Raw genomic sequence first — 23,888 nt, 5'->3', positions numbered from 1 at the left:
TCACAAACGTTCTTCTTTGTGATCCAAACACCTCAAACTTGGATTCATCCGTCCACAACACTTTTTTCCAGTCTTCCTCTGTCCAATGTCTGTGTTCTTTTGCCCATCTTAATCTTTTTCTTTTATTGGCCAGTCTCAGATATGGCTTTTTCTTTGCCACTCTGCCATGAAGCCCAGAATCCCGCAGCCGCCTCTTCACTGTAGATGTTGACACTGGTGTTTTGCGGGTACTATTTAATGAAGATGCCAGTTGGGGACCTGTGAGGCGTCTGCTTCTCAAACTAGAGACTCTAATGTACTTATCTTCTTGCTCAGTTGTGCAACGTGGCCTCCCACTTCTTTTTCTACTCTGGTTAGAGCCTGTTTGTGCTGTCCTCTGAAGGGAGTAGGACACACCGTTGTAGGAAATCTTCAATTTCTTAGCAATTTCTCGCATGGAATAGCCTTCATTTCTAAGAACAAGAATAGACTGTCGAGTTTCAAATGAAAGTTCTCTTTTTCTGGCCATTTTGAGCGTTTAATTGACCCCACAAATGTGATGCTCCAGAAACTCAATCTGCTCAAAGGAAGGTCAGTTTTGTAGCTTCTGTAAAGAGCTAAACTGTTTTCAGATGTGTGAACATGATTGCACAAGGGTTTTCTAATCATCATTTAGCCTTCTGAGCCAATGAGCAAACACATTGTACCATTAGAACACTGGAGTGATAGTTGCTGGAAATGGGCCTCTATACACCTATGTAGATATTGCACCAAAAACCAGACATTTGCAGCTAGAATAGTCATTTACCACATTAGCAATGTATAGAGTGTATTTCTTTAAAGTTAAGACTAGTTTAAAGTTATCTTCATTGAAAAGTACAGTGCTTTTCCTTCAAAAGTAAGGACATTTCAATGTGACCCCAAACTTTTGAACGTTAGTGTATATATATATATATATATATATATATATATATATATATATATATATATATATATATATATATATATATATATATATATATATATATATATTCTGCCTCGAAAGAAAATAATGTTTGCCCTGATGGCCTTTCAACTTGCCTTGGTGCCCTAAAATATGAGCCCTCCTTTAAGGCAACACTTGCCTTGACCTTACAAAGTTAAAATTCGAGGCCTGTGGTATCTTTGGTGGCATGGAAAAATAGCATTCATCATTTAAAGCAGTGTCTATAAAGGAGTACTCCGGGGGAGCAGCTTGGAGAAAAAAGTACAACTGTGGTCCATTAAATAAATATTTAATAAACTAATAAATATATTTTTTTTGGCATCTAATCTGTATTAACGGCACCAGCATGGAATGAGGAGGACAAAAGTTGACATGATTATTTTTGGCCTTCTGAAACAAAATCAGAGCCGTGACATATGCGGAATAAGGTCCGTGTGAAAGTGTATTCCGGATAGGGGAGTGTAAAGTTTAACACCTGACACTCACTTCTCCTTCCACTGTTGTGTTGAAAGTAATTGCACCTATCCAACAAGTGTTTTATCATCTAATCCAATTATCTGACTGTGGGATGCCCAGTGAAAATACCTTTTTGTCAATCATCTAGTTGTCCGCACTTTAAAACCAATGAACAACGGTCATGGTCTCACTCAACCTTGAATTAAAAGAGCAACCCTTACAGGAGTCAACCTTTTCTTTGCACTGTGAGACGCAGCTGTGCTCAGACACAAACAGTCATTTTGGCCCTCTGGACAGCGCTTTGCAAAGTGTTGTTTGCGGAACAGGCGATCTGGAGCATCTGTGCTCGTGGGCTGAATGTACTGATTAACGCCACTGGAATTTGAAGCTTTTTAAACCACTCTTTATTTGGCTCTAAATTTTACTACTACCAGGAGTTAATTGGCCATTAGTAAAATGATTGCCCCCGCGCTTACATAGCATAACCTTCACAAGTGTAATTATGTTCAACACGGTCAACGGAACTGCAAGCTGTGACGACTTGCCCCGGGAGTTTCCCGGTGGTTATACTCTCCTAAAAACGGCGTCATTTCTGGTATGTGATGGATCCGCTTTGCGTCGGAGCTTACATTTAACTTCTGCTGCTCACAACAGGGATGGAGGTAAGTTAGTAAAGGCAGGGCACATCTGCTCAGTTTGACTTTGCAGGTGTCTAGACGCTGGTTGACTTTTAAGTCCATCGTAACTTCAAGACCGTGTTTGGCCATAGAAAATACTGTGCAATTTGGTCATTTGTTCCAGGTTCAAATGGTCATAGGGGTGTAACGGTACACAAAAATTTCGGTTCGGTACGTACCTCGGTTTAGAGGTCACGGTTCGGTTCATTTTCGGTACAGTAAGAAAACAACAAAATATAATTTTTTTGGTTATTTATTTACCAAATTTGTAAACAATGGCTTTATCCTTTTAACATTGGGAACACTATAATAATTCTGCCCACGTTAATCAACATTAAACTGCCTCAAATTGTTGCTCAGATTAAATAACATGACAAAACTTTTCTTCTACATATAAAAAGTGCAACAGTAAACAGTTTCAAGTAAACTCATCATGCTTAATTTATTACAGCATTTGGGAAGCCTGTAGTTGATTTTTATTATGAAAATGTTATATTTTTATCAACATGTGATAGCAGGGACCCTGCCATTCAAAACTAGACTGCTGCATTACTAATGATTAATGTAACTATAGCTGAAAAAATGGTACAATAGCAATAAGAGAGACTATTCATCCCTGAACACCATGGAGTTTATGTAGGCTTAATGATGCAGTTACATTATTACATCAACTATCAGAGACAGAAACTCTTCATTTAACATAATGTCCTTTTTTGCTGCTTCAACACAGCTCAATCAACACAGAAAAAGGTAAAGTGAAATGACAGACAGACAGGGCTTTGCTGTCCGTATCACACACGCACACACACACACACACACACACACACACACACACACACACACACACACACACACACACACACACACACACACACACACACACTGGATACTTTTTTCTAATACGCTTCTGCCTTAAAGACATTGTAAGTGTAAGTAATATGCAATTATAATTATTTGATATGTGTTTGCATCAACACATATCCTGTTTTAGAACGCATTATTTAATAAAGGACATTTTTTACGTATGCATTTATAGCAGGTGTGTGTCGCCGTTATGTAGCTGCTAGCTCCTAGTAGCTTACAATTAGGGCTCTGAGTCTTTGGGCACCACACGATTCAATTCGATTCTTGGAGTAACGATTCGATTCGGAATCGATTCTCAATTTTCAAAACAATTCTCGATACAAAATTAATACTTTTTTAATAACATTGGGTGCCAGTTCTTTGATTAACTACAGTCCTCTACAAAATAGATGAACAGCTCTAATAAAATTCTATATTATTTTAAAGAAAACTAGTTTTATTAAATAAATAAATAAAAAAATCTACCCGGATATTTAATAAAGTCAAATACAAATAGAGCAAGAGAAGTATTCCACACTTCTCTTTTCTAAAGTAAATCTGCAGCAGATATGGGCATCAACATCAACAATGTGATTTGCCCGAGTGGCCGGACAGGAAGGATTAAAACAAACAAGCAAACAATTATATATATATATATATATATATATATATATATATATATATATATATATATATATATATATATATATATATATATATAAATCGTTACAAATAAGAATTGCGAATCGATTTTTTTTGACACCCCTACCTACCATGTGTATCTATTTGCTTGTATTGGTGTGCTTATATTAGGGCTGGGCGATATGGCCTTTTATTAATATCTCAATATTTTTAGGCCATGTCACGATATGCGATATATATCTCTAGGGATGATGTTCGAAACCGGTTCTCCCGATTGTTCGATAAGAAAAGAACCGATTCCATGGATTCAAATCCCTTTTTGAGACCGGTTCCCGTTATCGAAGCCACAATACCGTATTTTCGCGACCATAGGGCACAGTATATGACGTAACAAGGTGCGCTTTTTTATCTCTCTGTGAGAAGGAGAGACAAGAAAGAGTGAGAAAAGCCTGTAGTGTAATGCCCGCAGCTAAAAGCAACTGCGTGAGAACGTATACTCCAATACTCACGATATAGTCATTTTCTACATCGCACAGAGACAAACCCAGGATATATCGAGTATATTCCATATATTTCCCAGCCCTAGCTTGAATCAGAGATTTTACATGCAAGCTCGATACCTTAAAACAGGGGTGCTCATTACGTCGATCGCGAGCTACCGGTCGATCTCGGAGGGTGTGTCAGTCGATCATCAGCCAGGCATTAAAAAAATAGTCCTAAAAATGAGCGATCATAAATCTTCACTATGACGTCACTTCCGTCACTTGATTGACATTCACGGCACCCGAGGGTCTTCTGAGATGACGCTGGCTGCTGCCAGCTCATTAAAATTACCGACTGGAAGGCGAGAAACACTTTATTTCAACAGACTCTGGCGCCGTACCTGTCGTCAAAATTCCAAAGACCGACTGCACAGTTGTGCTAACAAAACGAGTCTCAGAAAGCTGGCGTGCACAAGTTAGCAAGCTACGGAGTTTGCCGACAATGTATTTCTTGTAAAGTGTATACAAAGGAGTACGGAAGCTGGACAAATAAGATGCCAAAAACCAACCACTTTCATGTGGTATTGGACAGAAAGGAGGACTTTTTTCTCCTCCATTCGAAAATGCGGACGTTTTTAGCACCACTGTCTGATTCCAATCAATGCAAGTCATCAGAATCAGGTAATACACCAACTTATATTCTTGTCTTCATGAAAGAAAGGAATCTATATGTGTTAAACATGCCTGTATTATCTTTAAACACCTTAACTTGTTAACAATATTAACTATATGTGTTAAACATGCCTGCATTATCTTTAAACACCTTTAACTTATTAACAATATTAACTATATGTGTTAAACATGCTTGTATTATCATTAAACACCTTTAACTTGTTAACAATATTAACTATATGTGTTAAACATGCTTGTATTATCTTTAAACACCTTTAACTTGTTAACAATATTAACTATATGTGTTAAACATGCTTGTATTATCTTTAAACACCTTTAACTTATTAATAATATTAACTATATGTATTAAACATGCTTGTATTATCATTAAACACCTTTAACTTGTTAACAATATTAATTATATGTATTAAACATGCTTGCATTATCTTTAAACACCTTTAACTTGTTAACAATATTAACTATATGTGTTAAACATACTTATATTATCATTAAACACCTTTAATTTATTAACAATATTACCTATATATGTTAAACATGCTTGTATTATCATTAAACACCTTTAATTTATTAACAATATTAACTATGTGTTAAACATGATTGCATTATCATTAAACACCTTTAATTTATTAACAATATTAACTATATGTGTTAAACATGCTTGCATTATCATTAAACACCTTTAACTTATTAACAAAAACATATATTTCATAAATAAGTAAATATAAATTATATATATGAATGAGGTAGATCCCCACGACTTGATCAATTGAAAAGTAGCTCGCCTGCAGAAAAAGTGTGAGCACCCCTGCCTTAAAAAGATATAAACATTTATTTTTTGTATCGATCATTTTAAACCACTAATGGTGACATGATATGTGGTATTCTTATATTTTTTGTAGGGGTGTAACGGTACGTGTATTTGTATTGAACCGTTTCGGTACGGGGGTTCCGGTTCGGTTCGGAGGTGTACCGAAAAAGTTTCCACACGGACATACTAAGTCGCGTAACGCACGTTGTGTAAATAATGCACACCGAGGCACAACACACTGCCGTGCCTCGGTGTGCATTGTTTACTCAGAATGCCGGACATTTGAGGCATTTAAGAAACTCCGCCCTGACAGCTCCGCAAAAGAGGACATGTCCGGTGAAAAGAGGACGTATGGTCAGTCTATCCTAGCCCGTTAGCTGCTAGCATGCCTCAAATGTCCGGCATTTTGAATTAGGGTTGCATGTATTTTCAATGTACGTTCAGGGTGAAGAAGGGGTTAAAAACAAAACAAATTGTGCGTGCAGCAGCATTGGTGAGGGAGGGGCAGAGACAGAGAGAGAGAGAGAGTTATGATAAACGCGCATGCGTCGCCAGGCTCTGCTTTTTATCCATAGATTTATCACATTTAATTTTTTATTATCTATAGCAGGGGTGTCAAAAGTGTGCCCCGGAGGCCATTTGCGGCCCACAGCTAATGTTTTAAAGGCCCACGGCACATTCTAAAATTACTATTAAAATAAACAAAAACATAACAAAAGTGAAATAAAAAAGCTTAAAGGTTAAATGTCATTTAGAAAAAGTTGCAATGTTGACTAATAAAACAAAGCTGGTTTTTTTTTTCTTTCAAACTGTCATTGCTCAAAACATAATATTGAATCACAATCAATGTTATTATGAATTATTGACCTATCCAAGGTTCCCATTACTTCACATCAAATATTACACTAAGAAAAATATTTTCGGTGGAAGATTTTGCAAATTTGGTAAGTAAATAACAAAAAATGTATATTTTGTTGTTTTCTTACTGTCATACTTGCCAACCTTGAGACCTCTTATTTCGGGAGGTGGGGGGGGGCGTGGTTGTGGGCGGGGGCATGGTTAAGAGGGGAGGTGTATATTGACATACATACATATATATATATATATATATATATATATATATATATATATATATATATATATATACATCCTGAAAATATGCAAACAAAACTGTGTTTAGATAATTGATACTTCAAACTTGCATAAATAATCCTTAAGGATATAATATAACTTGGCTTCTGAGAGCTTCAAAATGTAATGAATAAAATGCTAAAGTTGTTGATAAACAAGCAATTATTTTAATAATTAAATATGGTCATTTTAAATGAATTATTATGATCATTTAAAATTCATTATTTCATATATGTTTATTTTAATGTATAATTCTATGGCTGGATGTAATAAGGAGTCAGAAAAAATACAAATTAATTTTGATGTTTTTAGCAAAATATAGTAAAAATGTATTTAGTTTTTTTTGTAATTAATAAATATATTTATTTTTAGGTAAGATAAACATAATAATACAATGTATCTCTAGTCTGGATGATTTAGTTCTTGTCACCCTGTCGTCCTCCCGTCATAAAAAAAAAGGCTGTCCTCACTCAGGTCGGCTGAAAATCGCGAGATTTTCGGGAGAATATTTGTCCCGGGAGGTTTTCGGGAGAGGCGCTGAATTTCGGGAGTCTCCCGGAAAATTCGGGAGGGTTGGCAAGTATGCTTACTGTACCGAAAATGAATGGAACCGTGACCTCTAAACCGAGGTACGTACCGAACCGAAATTTTTGTGCACCATTACACCCATCATTTTTTGGGTTAATTTTTTTATTTTTTTAAGCTAGTGATATACAGTCCACTAGCTTTAAATTTGACTTGGAGTGGTATGGCTGGTCAGGGGCACATACAGGGGATGGACTCCAAGCCCAGAGACAGGCCCCATCAGGAAAAACAGGCTCATCCCTCGTGGTTTCCGCCCTCGCAGGTCTGTTTCAAGGATCTATTTGGCACCGCCCGAAGCACCAATCCCACGCCCATCTCCCCCAGTACGCCCAGTGCCCTGCTCAGTTCCAGTCGGAGCCGGGCAGGCAAGAGGGCAGGCAGGCTGGCGGATGGACATCTCTTAACAGGCAGCATCAGCGGCACTAGGGCTGCTAGCCTGTAATTAGTTCAGACAGCTCCGTCTTGGAGAGAGGCAGCCGGGCTATATCATAATGAGCTCAGCTGGGATTAGGAGGACAGGGCAGGGGGGCGAGCAGAGGGGAAGCAACGAAGGGGGGGGGAGGCATCGCATTTTCTGGCCTCAACCTATGCTGCGGCGCCACAGAGGGCCGCAGGGAGGCAACTGGGAAGGCGAGGAGGAAAAAGTGAAGAGGAGAGAAAAGCGCAGAGGCACAGGAGGAGGTGAGGAAAGGTGATGGCTGGAGGAGACGCGGGCGAAAAGAAGACGATGGCTGGAGGCCAAGCTTTGCTGTGGAGCGTCACTGAGGGTCACCCGTAGTGCTGCACTTACAAGGGATGCTCTACATCAAACAAGACAATGGCTGCACTACACAACAAGAGCAAAAAGAGACAAGAGAAGGGAGTACATGGGGAGTTTGTTTTACAAATGTTTGGTTCAAGGCCGGTCGAGCAAACCCAATTTTTAAACACGTGGTATAATGCATACTTGCCAACCTTGAGACCTCCGATTTCGGGAGGTGGGAGGGGGGGGGAGTATATTTACAGCTAGAATTCACCAAGTCAAGTATTTCATATATATATATATAAGAAATACTTGACTTTCAGTGAATTCTAACTATATATATATATATATATATATATATATATATATATATATATATATATATATATATACCGTATTTTCCGCACTATTAGCCGCACCTAAAAACCACAAATTTTCTCAAAAGCTGACAGTGCGCCTTTTAACCCGGTGCGCTTTATATATGGATAAATATTAAGATTCATTTTCATAAAGTTTCAATCTCGCAACTTCGGTAAACAGCCGCCATCTTTTTTCCCGGTAGAACAGGAAGCGCTTCTTCTTCTACGCAAGCAACCGCCAAGGTAAGCACCCGCCCCCATAGAACAGGAAGCGCTTCTTCTTCTACTGTAAGCAACCACCCGCCCGCGTAGAAGAAGAAAAAGCGCGCGGATATCACCGTACGTTTCATTTCCTTTGTGTGTTTACATCTGGAAAGACCACTAAATGGCTCCTACTAAGCGACAGGGATCCGGTTCATGAAAAGACGCAATCTCTCCATCCGCACACGGATTACTATTTCACAGCAACTGATATTCCTGTGAAACGCACTGTGGATACAACGGGAGCACGTACGGTGAATATTCGCACCACAGGGAATGAGAAGTCATCCTTCACTGTGGTTCTAGCTTGCCATGCTAATGGCCAGAAACTTCCACCCATGGTGATATTCAAAAGGAAGACCTTGCCAAAAGAGACCTTTCCAGCCGGCGTCATCATAAAAAGCTAACTCGAAGGGATGGATGAAGAAAAGATGAGCGAGTGGTTAAGGTAAGTTTAAGTTTACGCGAAGAGGCCGGGGGGCTTTTTTCACGCAGCTTCGTCCATGTTGATATACGATTCCATGCGCGCCCACATCACGCTGGTTTTAATATATTATTAAAGTTTGACTGACCTATTTGACTGTTTTTTTGACATTCCTTTAGCGCAGTTAGATGCGGCTTACAACACCGGGCGGCTTATAGGTGGACAAAGTTTTGAAATATGCCGTTCATTGAAGGCGCGGCTTTTAACCCAGGGCGCCTTATGGTGCGGAAAATACGGTATATATATATAAATAAGAGAAATACTTGAATTTCAGTGTTCATTTATTTACACATATACACACACACATAACACTCATCTACTCATTGTTGAGTTAAGGGTTGAATTGTCCATCCTTGTTCTATTCTCTGTCACTATTTTCTAACCATGCTGAACACCCTCTCTGATGATGCATTCTGCTTCGTCTCCTTGTTGTGTGCGCAGCTGTGCACTGCACTCTCTAAAAGCCCTAGATGTTAATGTCACATATTCATGTACAGTAGATGGCAGTATTGCCCTGTTTAAGAGTGTCACAACATTGCTGTTTACGGCAGACGAACTGCTTTACGGTAGACGAAAACGTGACTGCTGTTGTTGTCGCGCTGGGAGGACGTTAATGAAACTGCCTAACAATAAACCCACATAAGAAACCAAGAACTCGCCCTCGATCATTCTACAGTTATAACGTCATTGGGCAGGCACGCTGTTTGTATTGTTGGAAAACGGGCGTGAAAATAGGCTGTCGACACGTCACTCAGGTCCGCCTGAATTTCGGGAGATTTTCGGGAGAAGATTTGTCCCGGGAGGTTTTCGGGAGAAGCGCTGAATTTCGGGAGTCTCCCGGAAAATCCGGGAGGGTTGGCAAGTATGGTATAATGAGTGGAATGACATCATTCCTCGCAGGCTATAAAAATAAAATACAAAGTAGGGCTGCACAATTAATCAACATCGAATTGAAATTTTGATTAGTGCAATAAATAATCGCAAGAGGGTGAGAGTTTTTTGTCTTTTTTATCTCCGCCGTCAGAGTGACAGACATGTTCGCCAATCAGAATCGTCGAGCCTTAAGTTTGTTCGTCTCTCGCTTCAAACAGGGAGAAAGACGTCTCACTCTGCATTCGCTCTCAGCACACTGCAAAAACGATTAAATATCTCAAATAAGGGTGATATTTGCTTATTTTCTGTCTGATAAGATAATTCTTCTTACTAAGCAGATTTTATGTTAGAGTGTTTTACTTGTTTTAAGTGTTTTGCTCCTAAATGATCTCAGTTAGATATTACAGCTTGTTGCTGAGATTTGATGAGCTATATTGAGTAAAACATGCTTGAAACTAGAATATCAACTGTTGCAAAGCTGTGTCATCAACACTCACAAGTATAAAACTGCTTTTTCAAAGTAACAATTTCTTATTTCAAGCATGAAAAATAAAATCATGATTTTGACACAATTGTGTCTCATAATTAAAACAACTGTTTTATTTTCAATGAAACAATAGAAAATATGTACTCATATAGTAGTACAGTTGGCACAGTACAGCAAACTGACAGTTAATATTTAAACATGTGACATTTCAAACAATTTTGAACAGAAATAGTTCATGCACATTCAGGTAAATTCTTCAAAATTACAATAAAAAAAATTAAATGCTTTTTTAGACAATATGATTTGCCTGAGCAGCTAGGAGACCCCGAGAGTAACAAGCGGTTGCCTTGTTGCCTTTCCATTAAGAACAATACATTAGTTTTTAGTATAAGTTTGCTGGTTTCAAGAGATGTAATGCCGAGTGCATATCATTATGTCAAGATAATGGCACTAGCATTTACTTCATTTAAGAATATTTTTCAACATATTGAGCAAAAAGGTGTCTTTTTTTTCTACCAAGAAAAGTGCACTTGTTATTAGTGAGAATATACTTATTTTAAGGTATTTTTGGGTTCATTGAAAATTTTACTTGTTTTGAAAAGTCTTGACAAGCCAAATTTTCTTGTTCTATTGGCAGATAATTTTGCTTAGTTCAAACAAAATACCCCTCATTTCTGTATTTTTTTTCCCTTGTTTTTGAACACTGACTTTTTGCAGTACACATGGGGATTGCCGCAAAGTAACAAAAACTAGGAGGAAAAAAAATATATGATTACAAAGCCAACTAGATGAGCTCTGGGTGTTGTTGATGAATGGCTTTCGATTTGCATAGTAGAGTTTTAACTTGCACTTACCGTATTTTCCGCACTATAAGGCGCACCGGATTATTAGCCGCACCTTCAATGAATGGCATATTTCATAACTTTGTCCACCAATAAGCCGCCCCGGACTATAAGCCGCGCCTACGCTGCGCTAAAGGGAATGTCAAAAAAACAGTCAGATAGGTCAGTCAAACTTTAATAATATATTAAAAACCAGCGTTCTAACAACTCTGTTCACTCCCAAAATGTACGCAAATGTGCAATCACAAACATAGTAAAATTCAAAATAGTGCAGAGCAATAGCAACATAATGTTGCTCGAACGTTAATGTCACAACACACAAAATAAACATAGCGCTCACTTTCTGAAGTTATTCTTCATTCGTAAATCCTTCGTCTTCGGTGTCCGAAGTGAAAAGTTGGGCAAATTTACGATCCACTGGCAGATGTTGGCGTCGTCTGGCGCTGCCTCCTCGTCTTAGTGAAGGTGTGTTCGCCTTCTGTCTTCCATTGTTCCCACGCAGTTAGCAGTCTAGCTTCGAATGCCCTGTTGACACCAATATCTAGCGGCTGGAGGTCTTTTGTCAATCCACCCGGAATGACGGCGAGTATTGAATTAAGCGCGTAAGCGTGTCTCTTAATGTGCTGTTATGAGCTAGCAAATATAACAACTACACTACCCAGCATGCAACGATAGTTACGAGCATGCGCGGTAGCCCTGAGAAGCGTTGTTGTATGCTGGCAGTTAGCACGCTGTGAGTAAACGTTGAGAACTCAGTTAACACGCCTCGTCTGCATTATTTATAATTAGACAGACAACACACTTAATAGGAGCCATTTTGGGGTCTTTACATAAACACACAAATGGAAATGAAACGTCACATATCCCAGCATGCACCGCGCGCTTCTTCGTTATCCACTGTTCCCACGCAGTTAGCAGTCTAGCTTCGAATGCCCTGTTGACACCAATATCTAGCGGCTGGAGGTCTTTTGTCAATCCACCCGGAATGACGGCGAGTATTGAATTAAGCGCGTAAGCGTGTCTCTCAATGTGCTGTTATGAGCTAGCAAATATAACAACTACACTACCCAGCATGCAACGATAGTTACGAGCATGCGCGGTAGCCCTGAGAAGCGTTGTATGCTGGCAGTTAGAATGTGGTTATGAGCACGCTGTGAGTAAACGTTGAGAACTCAGTTAACACGCCTCGTCTGCATTATTTATAATTAGACAGACAACACACTTAATAGGAGCCATTTTGGGGTCTTTACATAAACACACAAATGGAAATGAAACGTCACATATCCCAGCATGCACCGCGTGCTTCTTCTACGGGGAAAAAAGATGGCGGCTGTTTACTGTAGTTGCGAGACCTAAACTTTATGAAAATGAATCTTAATATTTATCCATATATAAAGCGCACCGGGTTATAAGGCGCACTGTCAGCTTTTGAGAAAATTTGTGGTTTTTAGGTGCGCCTTATAGTGCGGAAAATACGGTACAGATGTAGCGATGAACTGTAGTTACTGACAGTGGTTTTCGGAAGTGTTCCTGAGCCCATGTAGTGATATCCTTTACACACTAATGTTTCTTTTTGATGCAGTACCGCCTGAGGGACCGAAGGTCTGTAATATCATCGCTTACGTGCAGTGATTTCTCCAGATTCTCTGAACCTTTTGATGGTATTACAGACCGTAGATGGTGAAATCCCTAAATTCCTTGCAATAGCTCGTTGAGAAATGTTGTTCTTAAACTGTTGGAAAATCTGCTCACACATTTGTTCACAAAGTGGTGACCCTCGCCCCATCCTTGTTTGTGAATGACTGAGCATTTCAGCCTTACTGCCCCACCCGATCCCTAAGATCAGCCGATCAGCTGCTACTGACGGTCCCTGACACAAGGCTGAAGTTTAGAGGTGACAGAGCTTTCGCCGTTGCTGCTCCCAAGCTCTGGAAAGACCTACCTCTGGGTGTTAGACAAGCCTTCTCTCTTCCTGTTTTTAAATCTCTCTTAAAAACATACTTTTATTCCATGGCTTTTAACACTGAGTGATATCCATCCTGCAATGGCGCCCCATAATACACCCGCTGTGAACCCGTTTTTATTTATTCTATTTTATTTATCTATTTTTCATCGTGTTTTGTTTGTGTTGTGTTTGCTCGGTACTCGTATTATCTTTTAACATGCCCATTGTACAGCACTTTGGCTACCCCTGTGGTAAATGTTTTAAATGTGCTTTATAAATAAAGTTGATTTGATTTGATTTCATGGAAGCTGCTTTTATACCCAATCATGGCACCCACCTGTTTTCAATTAGCCTGTTCACCTGTGGGATGTTCCAAATAAGTGTTTGATGAGCATTCATTCCTCAACTTTCTCAGTCTTTTTTGCCACTTGTGCCAGCTTTTTTTAAAACATGTTGCAGGCATCAAATTCCAAATGAGCTAATATTTGCAAAAAAAAACAAAGTTTAGCAGTCTATTCAATTGAATATAGGTTGAAAAGGATTTGCAAATCATTGTATTATGTTTTTATTTACCATTTACACAACGTGCCAACTTCACTGCATTTGGGTTTTGTATAATATAACAAAGTACAGTATTTGTTTTATGTTCTATTATTATGTTGTGGCCAACGATATTCACATAAGATATTCGCATAGGATATTCACCAAGCGGGACTTTTGTTTACAGGTTAAGGTTAATACTTAACAAGGCTAATCCAAGCACTATTTTCACCGAGACAATCTCAAGTTGGCCAACTTTTGGCAGAACAACGTTTTGATGGACTTCATCTTTAGCTCCTGCCTCATCAATAACACATCTCCACATTGGTGACACATTTACGCGAGCGATATCAGAAAATGACAGTGGTAAGTACCGTATTTTCCGCACTATAAGGCGCACCTAAAAACCACAAATTTTCTCAAAAGCTGACAGTGCGCCTTATAACCCGGTGCGCTTTATATATGGATAAATATTAAGATTCATTTTCATAAAGTTTCGGTCTCGTAACTACGGTAAACAGCCGCCATCTTTTTTCCCGGTAGAACAGGAAGCGCTTCTTCTTCTATGCAAGCAACCGCCAAGGTAAGCACCCGCCCCCATAGAACAGGAAGCGCTTCTTCTTCTACTGTAAGCAACCACCCGCCCGCGTAGAAGAAGAAGAAGAAGCGCGCGGATATTACCGTACGTTTCATTTCCTTTGTGTGTTTACATCTGTAAAGACCACAAAATGGCTCCTACTAAACGACAGGGATCCGGTTCATGAAAAGACGCAATCTCTCCATCTGCACACGGATTACTATTTCACAGCAACTGATATTCCTGTGAACCGCACTGTGGATACAACGGGAGCACGTACGGTGAATATTCGCACCACAGGGAATGAGAAGTCATCCTTCACTGTGGTTCTAGCTTGCCATGCTAATGGCCAGAAACTTCCACCCATGGTGATATTCAAAAGGAAGACTTTGCCAAAAGAGACCTTTCCAGCCGGCGTCATCATAAAAGCTAACTCGAAGGGATGGATGAAGAAAAGATGAGCGAGTGGTTAAGGTAAGTTTAAGTTTACGCGAAGAGGCCGGGTGGCTTTTTTCACGCAGCTTCGTCCATGTTGATATACGATTCCATGCGCGCCCACATCACGCTGGTTTTAATATATTATTAAAGTTTGACTGACCTATTTGACTGTTTTTTTGACATTCCTTTAGCGCAGTTAGATGCGGCTTACAACACGGGGCGGCTTATAGGTGGACAAAGTTTTGAAATATGCCGTTCATTGAAGGCGCGGCTTATAACCCAGGGCGCCTTATGGTGCGGAAAATACGGTAAGTAGAATTGGAGCTATCAGCAAATGTCTGCCAAAGTGAAGATGAACTCTTTTGATGAACTTCATGATCAGTAACACAGAGGTGGGTGTTATTTCATGCTTAGAGGGTTCCAGTAATGTAAATAAACATTTACAAGGCCACAGAATGTTTTTATGCTCCAACTATCAAAATATTAGATTTATTAGTAAAACTCCTACTTAGCGGCAATTCGTTTACAACAGTCCAGTACTAATTTAATGGTGATAAACGAGAGACGACGAGCGCAATTTTAGTTAAAAGTTGACTTACCTTTCCAGGGTGAGCTTCCTTGTGAGGTTTTTAAAGTAGGTGAGTTCGTTCCACACGGCATCACTGTCCTCTTGTCTGAGCTGCCATGGCTCGGCCCGTGGCATCCTTCCACGAGGCCTGAATATGCACCAAAAACATAGACAAAAGTATTAAAAAAAACACTTCTCAATCAAACAATCCAATCAATTAATAAGATAAAACCCTGCATACGCCCCCTAATCTTAATTTATATGTATTTCTTAAACCATAACCCCAATGTTGATGTAATTACTTTATTGACCTGAATTTAAGACAACCCTGCATGTAAGACCATACCTAAAAATACTGATACAAATCCTGAGCCTGACTAATGAATGACATATAACAGTAAATTACTTGAACCATACAGTGAATTAACAACCTACCCCGTATTTTCCGCACCATAAGGCGCCCTGGGTTATAAGCCGCGCCTTCAATGAACGGCATATTTCAAAACTTTGTCCACCTATAAGCCGCCCCGTGTTATAAGCCGCATCTAACTGCGCTAAAGGAATGTCAAAAAAACAGTCAGATAGGTCAGTCAAACTTTAATAATATATTAAAAACCAGCGTGATGTGGGCGCGCATGGAGTCGTATATCAACATGGACGGAGCTGCTGAAAAAAGCCACCCGGCCTCTTCGCGTAAACTTACCTTAACCACTCCCTCATCTTTTCTTCATCCATCCCTTCGAGTTAGCTTTTATGATGACGCCGGCTGGAAAGGTCTCTTTTGGCAAGGTCTTCCTTTTGAATATCACCATGGGTGGAAGTTTCTGGCCATTAGCATGGCAAGCTAGAACCACAGTGAAGGATGACTTCTCATTCCCTGTGGTGCGAATATTCACCGTACGTGCTCCCGTTGTATCCACAGTGCGGTTCACAGGAATATCAAAAGTCAGTGGAACCTCGTCCATGTTGATAATGTTCTCTGGCCGGATCTTTTTTTCAGCTATCTTGTTTTTACAATATGCACGGAAAGTAGCCAGCTTTTCTTGAAAGTCTTTAGGCAGTTGCTGTGAAATAGTAGTCCGTGTGCGGATGGAGAGATTGCGTCTTTTCATGAACCGGATCCCTGTCGCTTAGTAGGAGCCATTTTGTGGTCTTTACAGATGTAAACACACAAAGGAAATGAAACGTACGGTAATATCCGCGCGCTTCTTCTTCTTCTACGCGGGCGGGTGGTTGCTTACAGTAGAAGAAGAAGCGCTTCCTGTTCTATGGGGGCGGGTGCTTACCTTGGCGGTTGCTTGCGTAGAAGAAGAAGCACTTCCTCTTCTACGGGGAAAAAAGATGGCGGCTGTTTACCGTAGTTGCGAGACCGAAACTTTATGAAAATGAATCTTAATATTAATCCATATATAAAGCGCACCGGGCTATAAGGCGCACTGTCAGCTTTTGAGAAAATTTGTGGTTTTTAGGTGCGCCTTATAGTGCGGAAAATACGGTATTCATGTGAACTTTGTGTTGTGTTTAAAATCCAAAAAGGAAGTGAACAATCGGGTTAGAAATTATTTCCAGACAGGAAAGGGGTAGGATTAAATAAACACTGCCTCTTTTTTTTACTCATTTTCAAACATGTTAGATTGTGAAACTGTAAACATGTTATTAGGGACCGCAACGTCCCTTTGGGACAGAGGACCCTATTGTATTTTGTGCGTTTTATTATTATTATTATTCCGCCGCCTCTTTGAGCTGTAATTTGACCCCCTTAAAATGCTTCAAAACTCACCATATTTGACACACACATCAGGACTGGCATAAATTGCCATTTAATTTAAAAAAAACAACCCAAAACTCAAAATTGCGCTCTAGCGCCCCCTAGGAAAAAACACAGACAAAACTGCTTGTAACTTCCGGTAGGAATGTCGTAGAGACATGAAACAAAAACCTCTATGTAGGTCTGACGTAGACCTAGATTTCATACATTGACATCCTTAGGTAAAAATCAACAGAAAGTTGGCAATTCCCCCTTCAAAACAAAAGTTTAGTAAAAACCGTCACTTTTGCCTCTTTGAGCTGTAATTTGACCCCCTTAACATGCTTCAAAACTCACCAAACTGGACACACACATCAGGACTGGCAAAAATTGCGATCTAATAAAAAACCCAACCCCAAAACTCAAAATTGCGCTCTAGCGCCCCGTAGGAAGAAAACACAGACACAACTGCTCCTAGGAAGAAAACTAAGACAAAACTGCTTGTAACTTCCAGTAGGAATGTCTTAGAGACATGAAACAAAAACCTCTATGTAGGTCTCACTTAGACCTACATTTCATTTATTGACCCCCAGCAAAAATCAACAGGAAGTTTGCAATTCCCCCTTCAAAACAAAAGTTTAGTAAAAACCGTCACTTTTGCCTCTTTGAGCTGTAATTTGACCCCCTTAACATGCTTCAAAACTCACCAAACTGGACACACACATCAGGACTGGCAAAAATTGCGATCTAATAAAAAACCCAACCCCAAAACTCTAAATTGCGCTCTAGCGCCCCGTAGGAAGAAAACACAGACACAACTGCTCCTAGGAAGAAAACTAAGACAAAACGGCCTGTAACTTCCAGTAGGAATGTCGTAGAGACATGAAACAAAAACCTCTATGTAGGTCTCACTTAGACCTACATTTCATTTATTGACCCCCAGCAAAAATCAACAGGAAGTTTGCAATTCCCCCTTCAAAACAAAAGTTTTGTAAAAACCGGTCACCTTTATTCAAACATTATCTCCTCTGAGCGCGTTTGTCATGTCGGCTTCAAACTAGCACAGGAGAGAGATTGAACCCTTCTGATTAAAAGTTGACCAAAGAGTTTTAATTACTGCTCTGGCTTGGATTTTATGTGCGTCAAAGTCGGTCCCCAGCTTTAATTTTCTTTTATCACTCGTTGATTTGTTTTTGTTTCTTTCTTTTAACATGTTCGAAATAAATATTTATAATACAATGTTGGAATAACTAAGTGAAAATTCACACCTGGTACTCACGTCTTAGTTGTAATGAGAGCAATTGTTGGTATCCAAAAACAAATGTAATAATTGGATGCCTTGTGGTGTGAAAGCGCACACAATTATGTCAACAAGTGATCTGATACTAAGATGCACATTTTCTTTTGTTTTCAGATGTAATGGCCAGTGGTCCCAAAGCCTTCAGTGTGTTATATACACACAAAAGCTTATAGCCATGCTTATGTGAGACAGATATATACATATGAAAAGCAATACAAGCATTACCTTGCCACCTCGGGCCCATTCTCACGAGGTAACAAGGCCCTAAGCCGCACTCTGTTTTCGTTACGAGGGCCCAGGCATGGCGCTATTCAAATGAGCAGGCCTTGGCTTTGACACTTTAGTGGCCAATCATGGAGAAGCCTCATATGCATGTTTGTTAAAGCCCAGGGCACTGCCTTGTGTGGCTAAGGCAAATGTAAATAAAGGGGCACAAAGGACACGCTCACAAACTGGGGCCTTCAAATATTTAACTTGTGAGTATCATGGGACTTGGTGTTTTGTCTTCAGTTGTTACCTCCTCCAGAAAACCGCACAGCGCATCCCCAACGAAACCCAAATCAGCCATCAGTGCCTCAGAAGTTCAATTCCAATTTGTCTTTCCATTGCCAGCTGAGATGGCTTTTTGGGTAGACATTTGCACATTAAGCAAGTAACAGATGAGGACAACTTTTTGTGCTCTCACACCCAACTTTGCAACCACATGGCTTTCTCATTTCCACAAAATCAATCATCTATAAGTGGACAGTGTGGAGTCAAAATTTGAACGATCCACTTTGGAAAACGGAGTGGAAAATGTGCCTCAAAAGTTGCACATAAACCGAGGTGTTTGACAGTCGCCATTCGCGACGTCACACGCGAGTTCAGCAAGACTCAACGTTAGGGATTGGAATCGTAAACCAGGGTTTTGATTTCTGGGAATCACCTGACAGTAGGGGTGTAACGATACGTGTATTTGTATTGAACCGTTTCGGTACGGGGGTTCCGGTTCGGTTCGGAGGTGTACCGAACGAGTTTCCACACGGACATATTAAGTAGCTTAACGCACGTTGTGTAAACAATGCACACCGAGGCACAACACACGGCATGCTAGCAGCTAACGGGCTAGGATAGACTGACCATACGTCCTCTTTTCACCGGACATGTCCTCTTTTGCGGAGCTGTCAGGGAGGAGTTTCTTAAATACCTCAAATGTCCGGCATTTTGAGTTAGGGTTGCGTGTATTTTCAATGTACGTTCAGGGTTAAGAAGGGGTTAAAAACAAAACAAATTGTGCGTGCAGCAGCATTGGTGAGGGAGGGGCAGGGACAGAGAGAGAGAGAGAGTTATGATAAACGCGCATGCGTCGCCAGACTCTGCTTTTTATCCATAGATTTATCAGATTTAATTTTTTATTATCTATAGCAGGGGTGTCAAAAGTGTGCCCTGGAGGCCATTTGCGGCCCACAGCTAATGTTTTAAAGGCCCACGCCACATTCTAAAAATACTATTAAAATAAACAAAAACATAAAGGTGAAATAAAAAAGCTTAAAGGTTAAATGTAATTTAGAAAAAGTTGCAATGTTGACTAATAAAACAAAGCTGTTTTTTTTTACATAATATTGAATCAAAATCAATGTTATTATGAATTATTGACCTATCCAAGGTTCCCATTACTTCACATCAAATATTCCACTAAGAAAAATATTTTTGGTGGAAGATTTTGCAAATCTGGTAAATAAATAACCCAAAAATGTATATTTTGTTGTTTTCTTACTTTACCGAAAATGAACCGAACCGTGACCTCTAAACCGAGGTACGTACCGAACCAAAATGTTTGTGTACCGTTACACCCCTGCCTGACAATTTTGTTAACAATACCCTTATTGATACCTGTGGGCAGGCATGATGTCACCACGCACTGCGCCGATCAGCAGCACAGACGTTGGAATTATTCACGAGAAAGGAAGACAACAGGGCAACTTGCAAAATTTGCAAAGTGGTTAGAAACGCCAAGGGAAGCTCAGCTAAAAAGTGGTCAAATATGTATTTTTGTGATTACATTTAATTGACGCGTTCAACTTTTGTTCAGAATAAGAACTACTTTTGCATCAGCTGGTGCAACTTTCTTCTCATTGATTGTGGTAGTGTTAAAGAGTGTTGAAGTCTCGCATTGAGTGGGTTGTTCCACTGCAGCCAAACTACACAATCGTTGGATAAATGCACGTCTTTGTCCCACCCACAGACGGTGAGCCTCTCTGGAAGTGAATGAAAAGTGGGCTCGGCCTAGTCTGGCCTGGGCTTCCGCATGATGATTCAGCCTCCTTCTGAAGCTGAATCCCTTTTTGATTGACAGCAAAATGAACGAATCAGTGATGTCATATACAAAACCCAAAACCAGTGAAGTTGTCATGTTGTGTAAAAAAACAGAATACAATGATTTGCAAATCCTTTTCAATTTATATTCAATTGAATAGACTGCAAAGACAGGATACTTAACGTTCAAACTGGAAAACTTTGTTATTTTTTGCATATATTAGCTCATTTGGAATTTGATGCCTGCAACATGTTTTGAAAAAGCTGGCAAAAAGACTGAGAAAGTAAAGAAATGCTCATCAAACACTTATTTGGAACATCCCACAGGTGAACAGGCTAATTGGGAACATGTTGGTACCATGATTGGGTATAAAAGCAGCTTCCATGAAATGCTCAGTCATTCACAAACAAGGATGGGGTGAGGGTCACCACTTTGTGAACAAATGTGTGAGCAAATTGTCCAACAGTTTAAGAACAACATTTCTCAACCAGCTATTGCGAGGAATTTAGGGATTTGACCATCTACACTCCGTAATATCATCAAAAGTTTCAGAGAATCTGGAGAAATCACTGCACGTAAGCTGTACATCAAGCAAGAATGGGAAATAATTCCACCTGAAAAGCTTCAAAAATGTGTCTCCTCAGTTCCAAAACGTTTACTGAGTGTTGTTAAAAGGAAAGGCCATGTAACACAGTGGTAAAAATGCCCCTGTAACAACTTTTTTGCAATGTGTTGCTGCCATTAAATTCTAAGTCAATGATTATTTGCAAAAAAAAAATTAAGTTTCTCAGTTGGAACATTAAATATCTTGTCTTTGCAGTCTATTCAATTGAATATAAGTTTAAAAGGATTTGCAAATCATTGTATTCTGTTTTTTTACACAACGTGCCAACTTCACTGGTTTTGGGTTTTGTACAATAACTTTATTAAATAAACCACTGCCAGAGCATTTTTTTAAAGCTTCAGTCCGTTGTTCCATGTTAAAACGGAGAATTATACAATCCTGTAATTTATGTTTTCTTTGTAAAATCTAAAATCGTTATATCTTTTATCCGTCTGAAAATGAGCTTCCCCTACTTGAAAGACCAGCAGCCATCACTGCAGTGCAGCATATTCCAATTGCTGGGTTGCAAACACCTGACTCAGAGGCACATCCGGGGTCCCATAAGACTACCCTTTATTTACCTGTAGCAGTGCAGATTTGGACATATTTTGAAAGGTTTAGAGGCAATATACATCATGAATAATATGTGAATGTGATGAGTGAATCCATACACTCTTTAGAATAAATATTTTTCTCAATATTTAAAAGATTCAACATCAATGAAGTGGATTGCTCAAATTCGTAAGACGATGGCAGCCACTCAAGGAGCCCGAAGGCTGTTCGTCGCAAAGGAAGGTTTGGGCCGGGCTGTGGGATCACAGACTGTGGCGATTTCTGAACTGAATCGCAAGATGGATCACATCATGGAGAAGCTTGAAAAGGAAAAATTGAATATGAGAGCAGCCAGCATGGACGAATAGAACAGACAAGTCATTGTATTGTCTGCTCGCGGAAAACAAACATCCCAATCTACGATTTGACTCCCTCGAATGGCCTTGACGCTGTGAACAACAGGAACAGGCTGTTCTGAAAACACCCCCAAGGACACCTCAACGATGGACACTTTTGACCTCCCTCCCTCCTCAACAACATCTGGATTTGAACTTTTGCTTGCATGCAGAACGGCCCCAGTCTATGAACATTACATCATCATACCCTATCCTATCCTATATGGTCCACCACTCTTCCTTCGCAAAAAGAGTAAAAGTAGCAAAGAACGGAGGCACGTTATTTCTTTACATCTGGATGGTTCCACAAATGAAGTATCAAGCCATGACAAACATATTTCACTGACGTTAATGAGAGCAGTGCACTGTAATCGTGGCGCTAACGAGGATAAGCGGTAAAGAAAATGGATGGAAAATGGAAGTTTAGTTTTTGCAGTCCTCATTTGAAAGCCAAATATTTTTTGCTGTCATCTATAATTCAGCGTCTGCAGTTGTTTGAATGGTGTGATGTTGATGTCCTGTCTCCACGTATAGCTACATTTAGCTGCATCCCTGTTGTTTGGAATGATTAGTTTACGACAATATTTAGCAATACCTAGACAGAGTCTGTCGTTGCTACGGTTTATGCAGCATATGAGAGATTTATTAATCTAATTTATTAATACTGTTTAGCAATGCTATACAATAACAACACACTCATCAATTCAATGTGGAAGTTTCTTCAATCAAACTGCTCAAGCAAACTAATTTTTTGTTTGTTTTAACAACTGTTTTTCATTTCTTCTTCTCTAATCTTAGGAACTCTGAAAATACCTTAAAGCCAAAATATCTATTAGAATCCTTTCCACAGGTGAGGACAAGTGACGAAGACCAGAAGGCGGGCTCACATTACACCAGTTTTAAAATCTCTGCATTGGCTCCCCGTGTGTTTCAGGATCAATTTTAAGGTTCTTCTTACGGTTTACAAATGTTTTATGGTATTGGGCCTTTTTATCTTTCAGATTTGCTTTAACCCTATGAGCCTTCCCGGGCCCTGAGATCCTGCGGCACTCATCTACTAATTATTCCAAAAGTCAGGACACAAAGTCACGGGATTGCGTAACGTTAGCTCATTTTGCGGGGTGTGTGTGTTACGGACAGCAAAGCCATGTCTGTCTGTTATTTCACTTTACCTTTTCTGTGTTGATTGAGCTGTGTTGAAGCAGCAAAAAAGGACATTATGTTAAATGAAGAGTTTCTGTCTCTGATAGTTGATATAATAATGTAAATGCATCATTAAGCCTACATGAACTCCATGGTGTTCAGGGATGAATAGTCTCTCCTTTTGCTATTGTACTATTTTTTCAACTATAGTTATATTAATCAGGGCCGGCCCGTGGCATAGGCCGTATAGGCAAATGCTAAGGGCGCCGTCCATCAGGGGGCGCCACGCCAGTGCCACAAATGTTGGAGAAAAAAAAAAAGAAAAAAAAAGTGGGTACTATGATTTCTAAATACAAAAAATAATCCCACGTTAATTAAAATGCAAAGTAAAGCCTATTTATTAGAAATATTATTTGTTACAACATTACGCCCCCCCCCGTCCCCCCGCACGGTG

General features: G+C 39.7%; 1 protein-coding gene across 3 annotated transcripts in view; it reads right to left on the bottom strand.

The window, feature by feature from the left end:
• The window catches only part of cntln (centlein, centrosomal protein), a 432,451-nt gene that overhangs the window by 259,515 nt on the left and 149,048 nt on the right, over positions 1-23,888 (bottom strand). For all 3 annotated transcript variants that reach the window (XM_061922942.1, XM_061922945.1, XM_061922943.1), the window contains one exon: positions 15,429-15,545. In XM_061922942.1, coding sequence (XP_061778926.1) covers positions 15,429-15,545 — 117 coding nt within the window. The remainder of the gene's footprint in view (positions 1-15,428; positions 15,546-23,888) is intronic.

The sequence above is a fragment of the Nerophis lumbriciformis genome, linkage group LG27 (genome assembly GCF_033978685.3).
Source record: "Nerophis lumbriciformis linkage group LG27, RoL_Nlum_v2.1, whole genome shotgun sequence".
In the NCBI taxonomy this organism is placed as follows: Eukaryota; Metazoa; Chordata; class Actinopteri; order Syngnathiformes; family Syngnathidae; genus Nerophis; species Nerophis lumbriciformis.
Note: the sequence above shows the minus strand (reverse complement) of the source record. Positions and strands in the feature narration are given on the sequence as shown.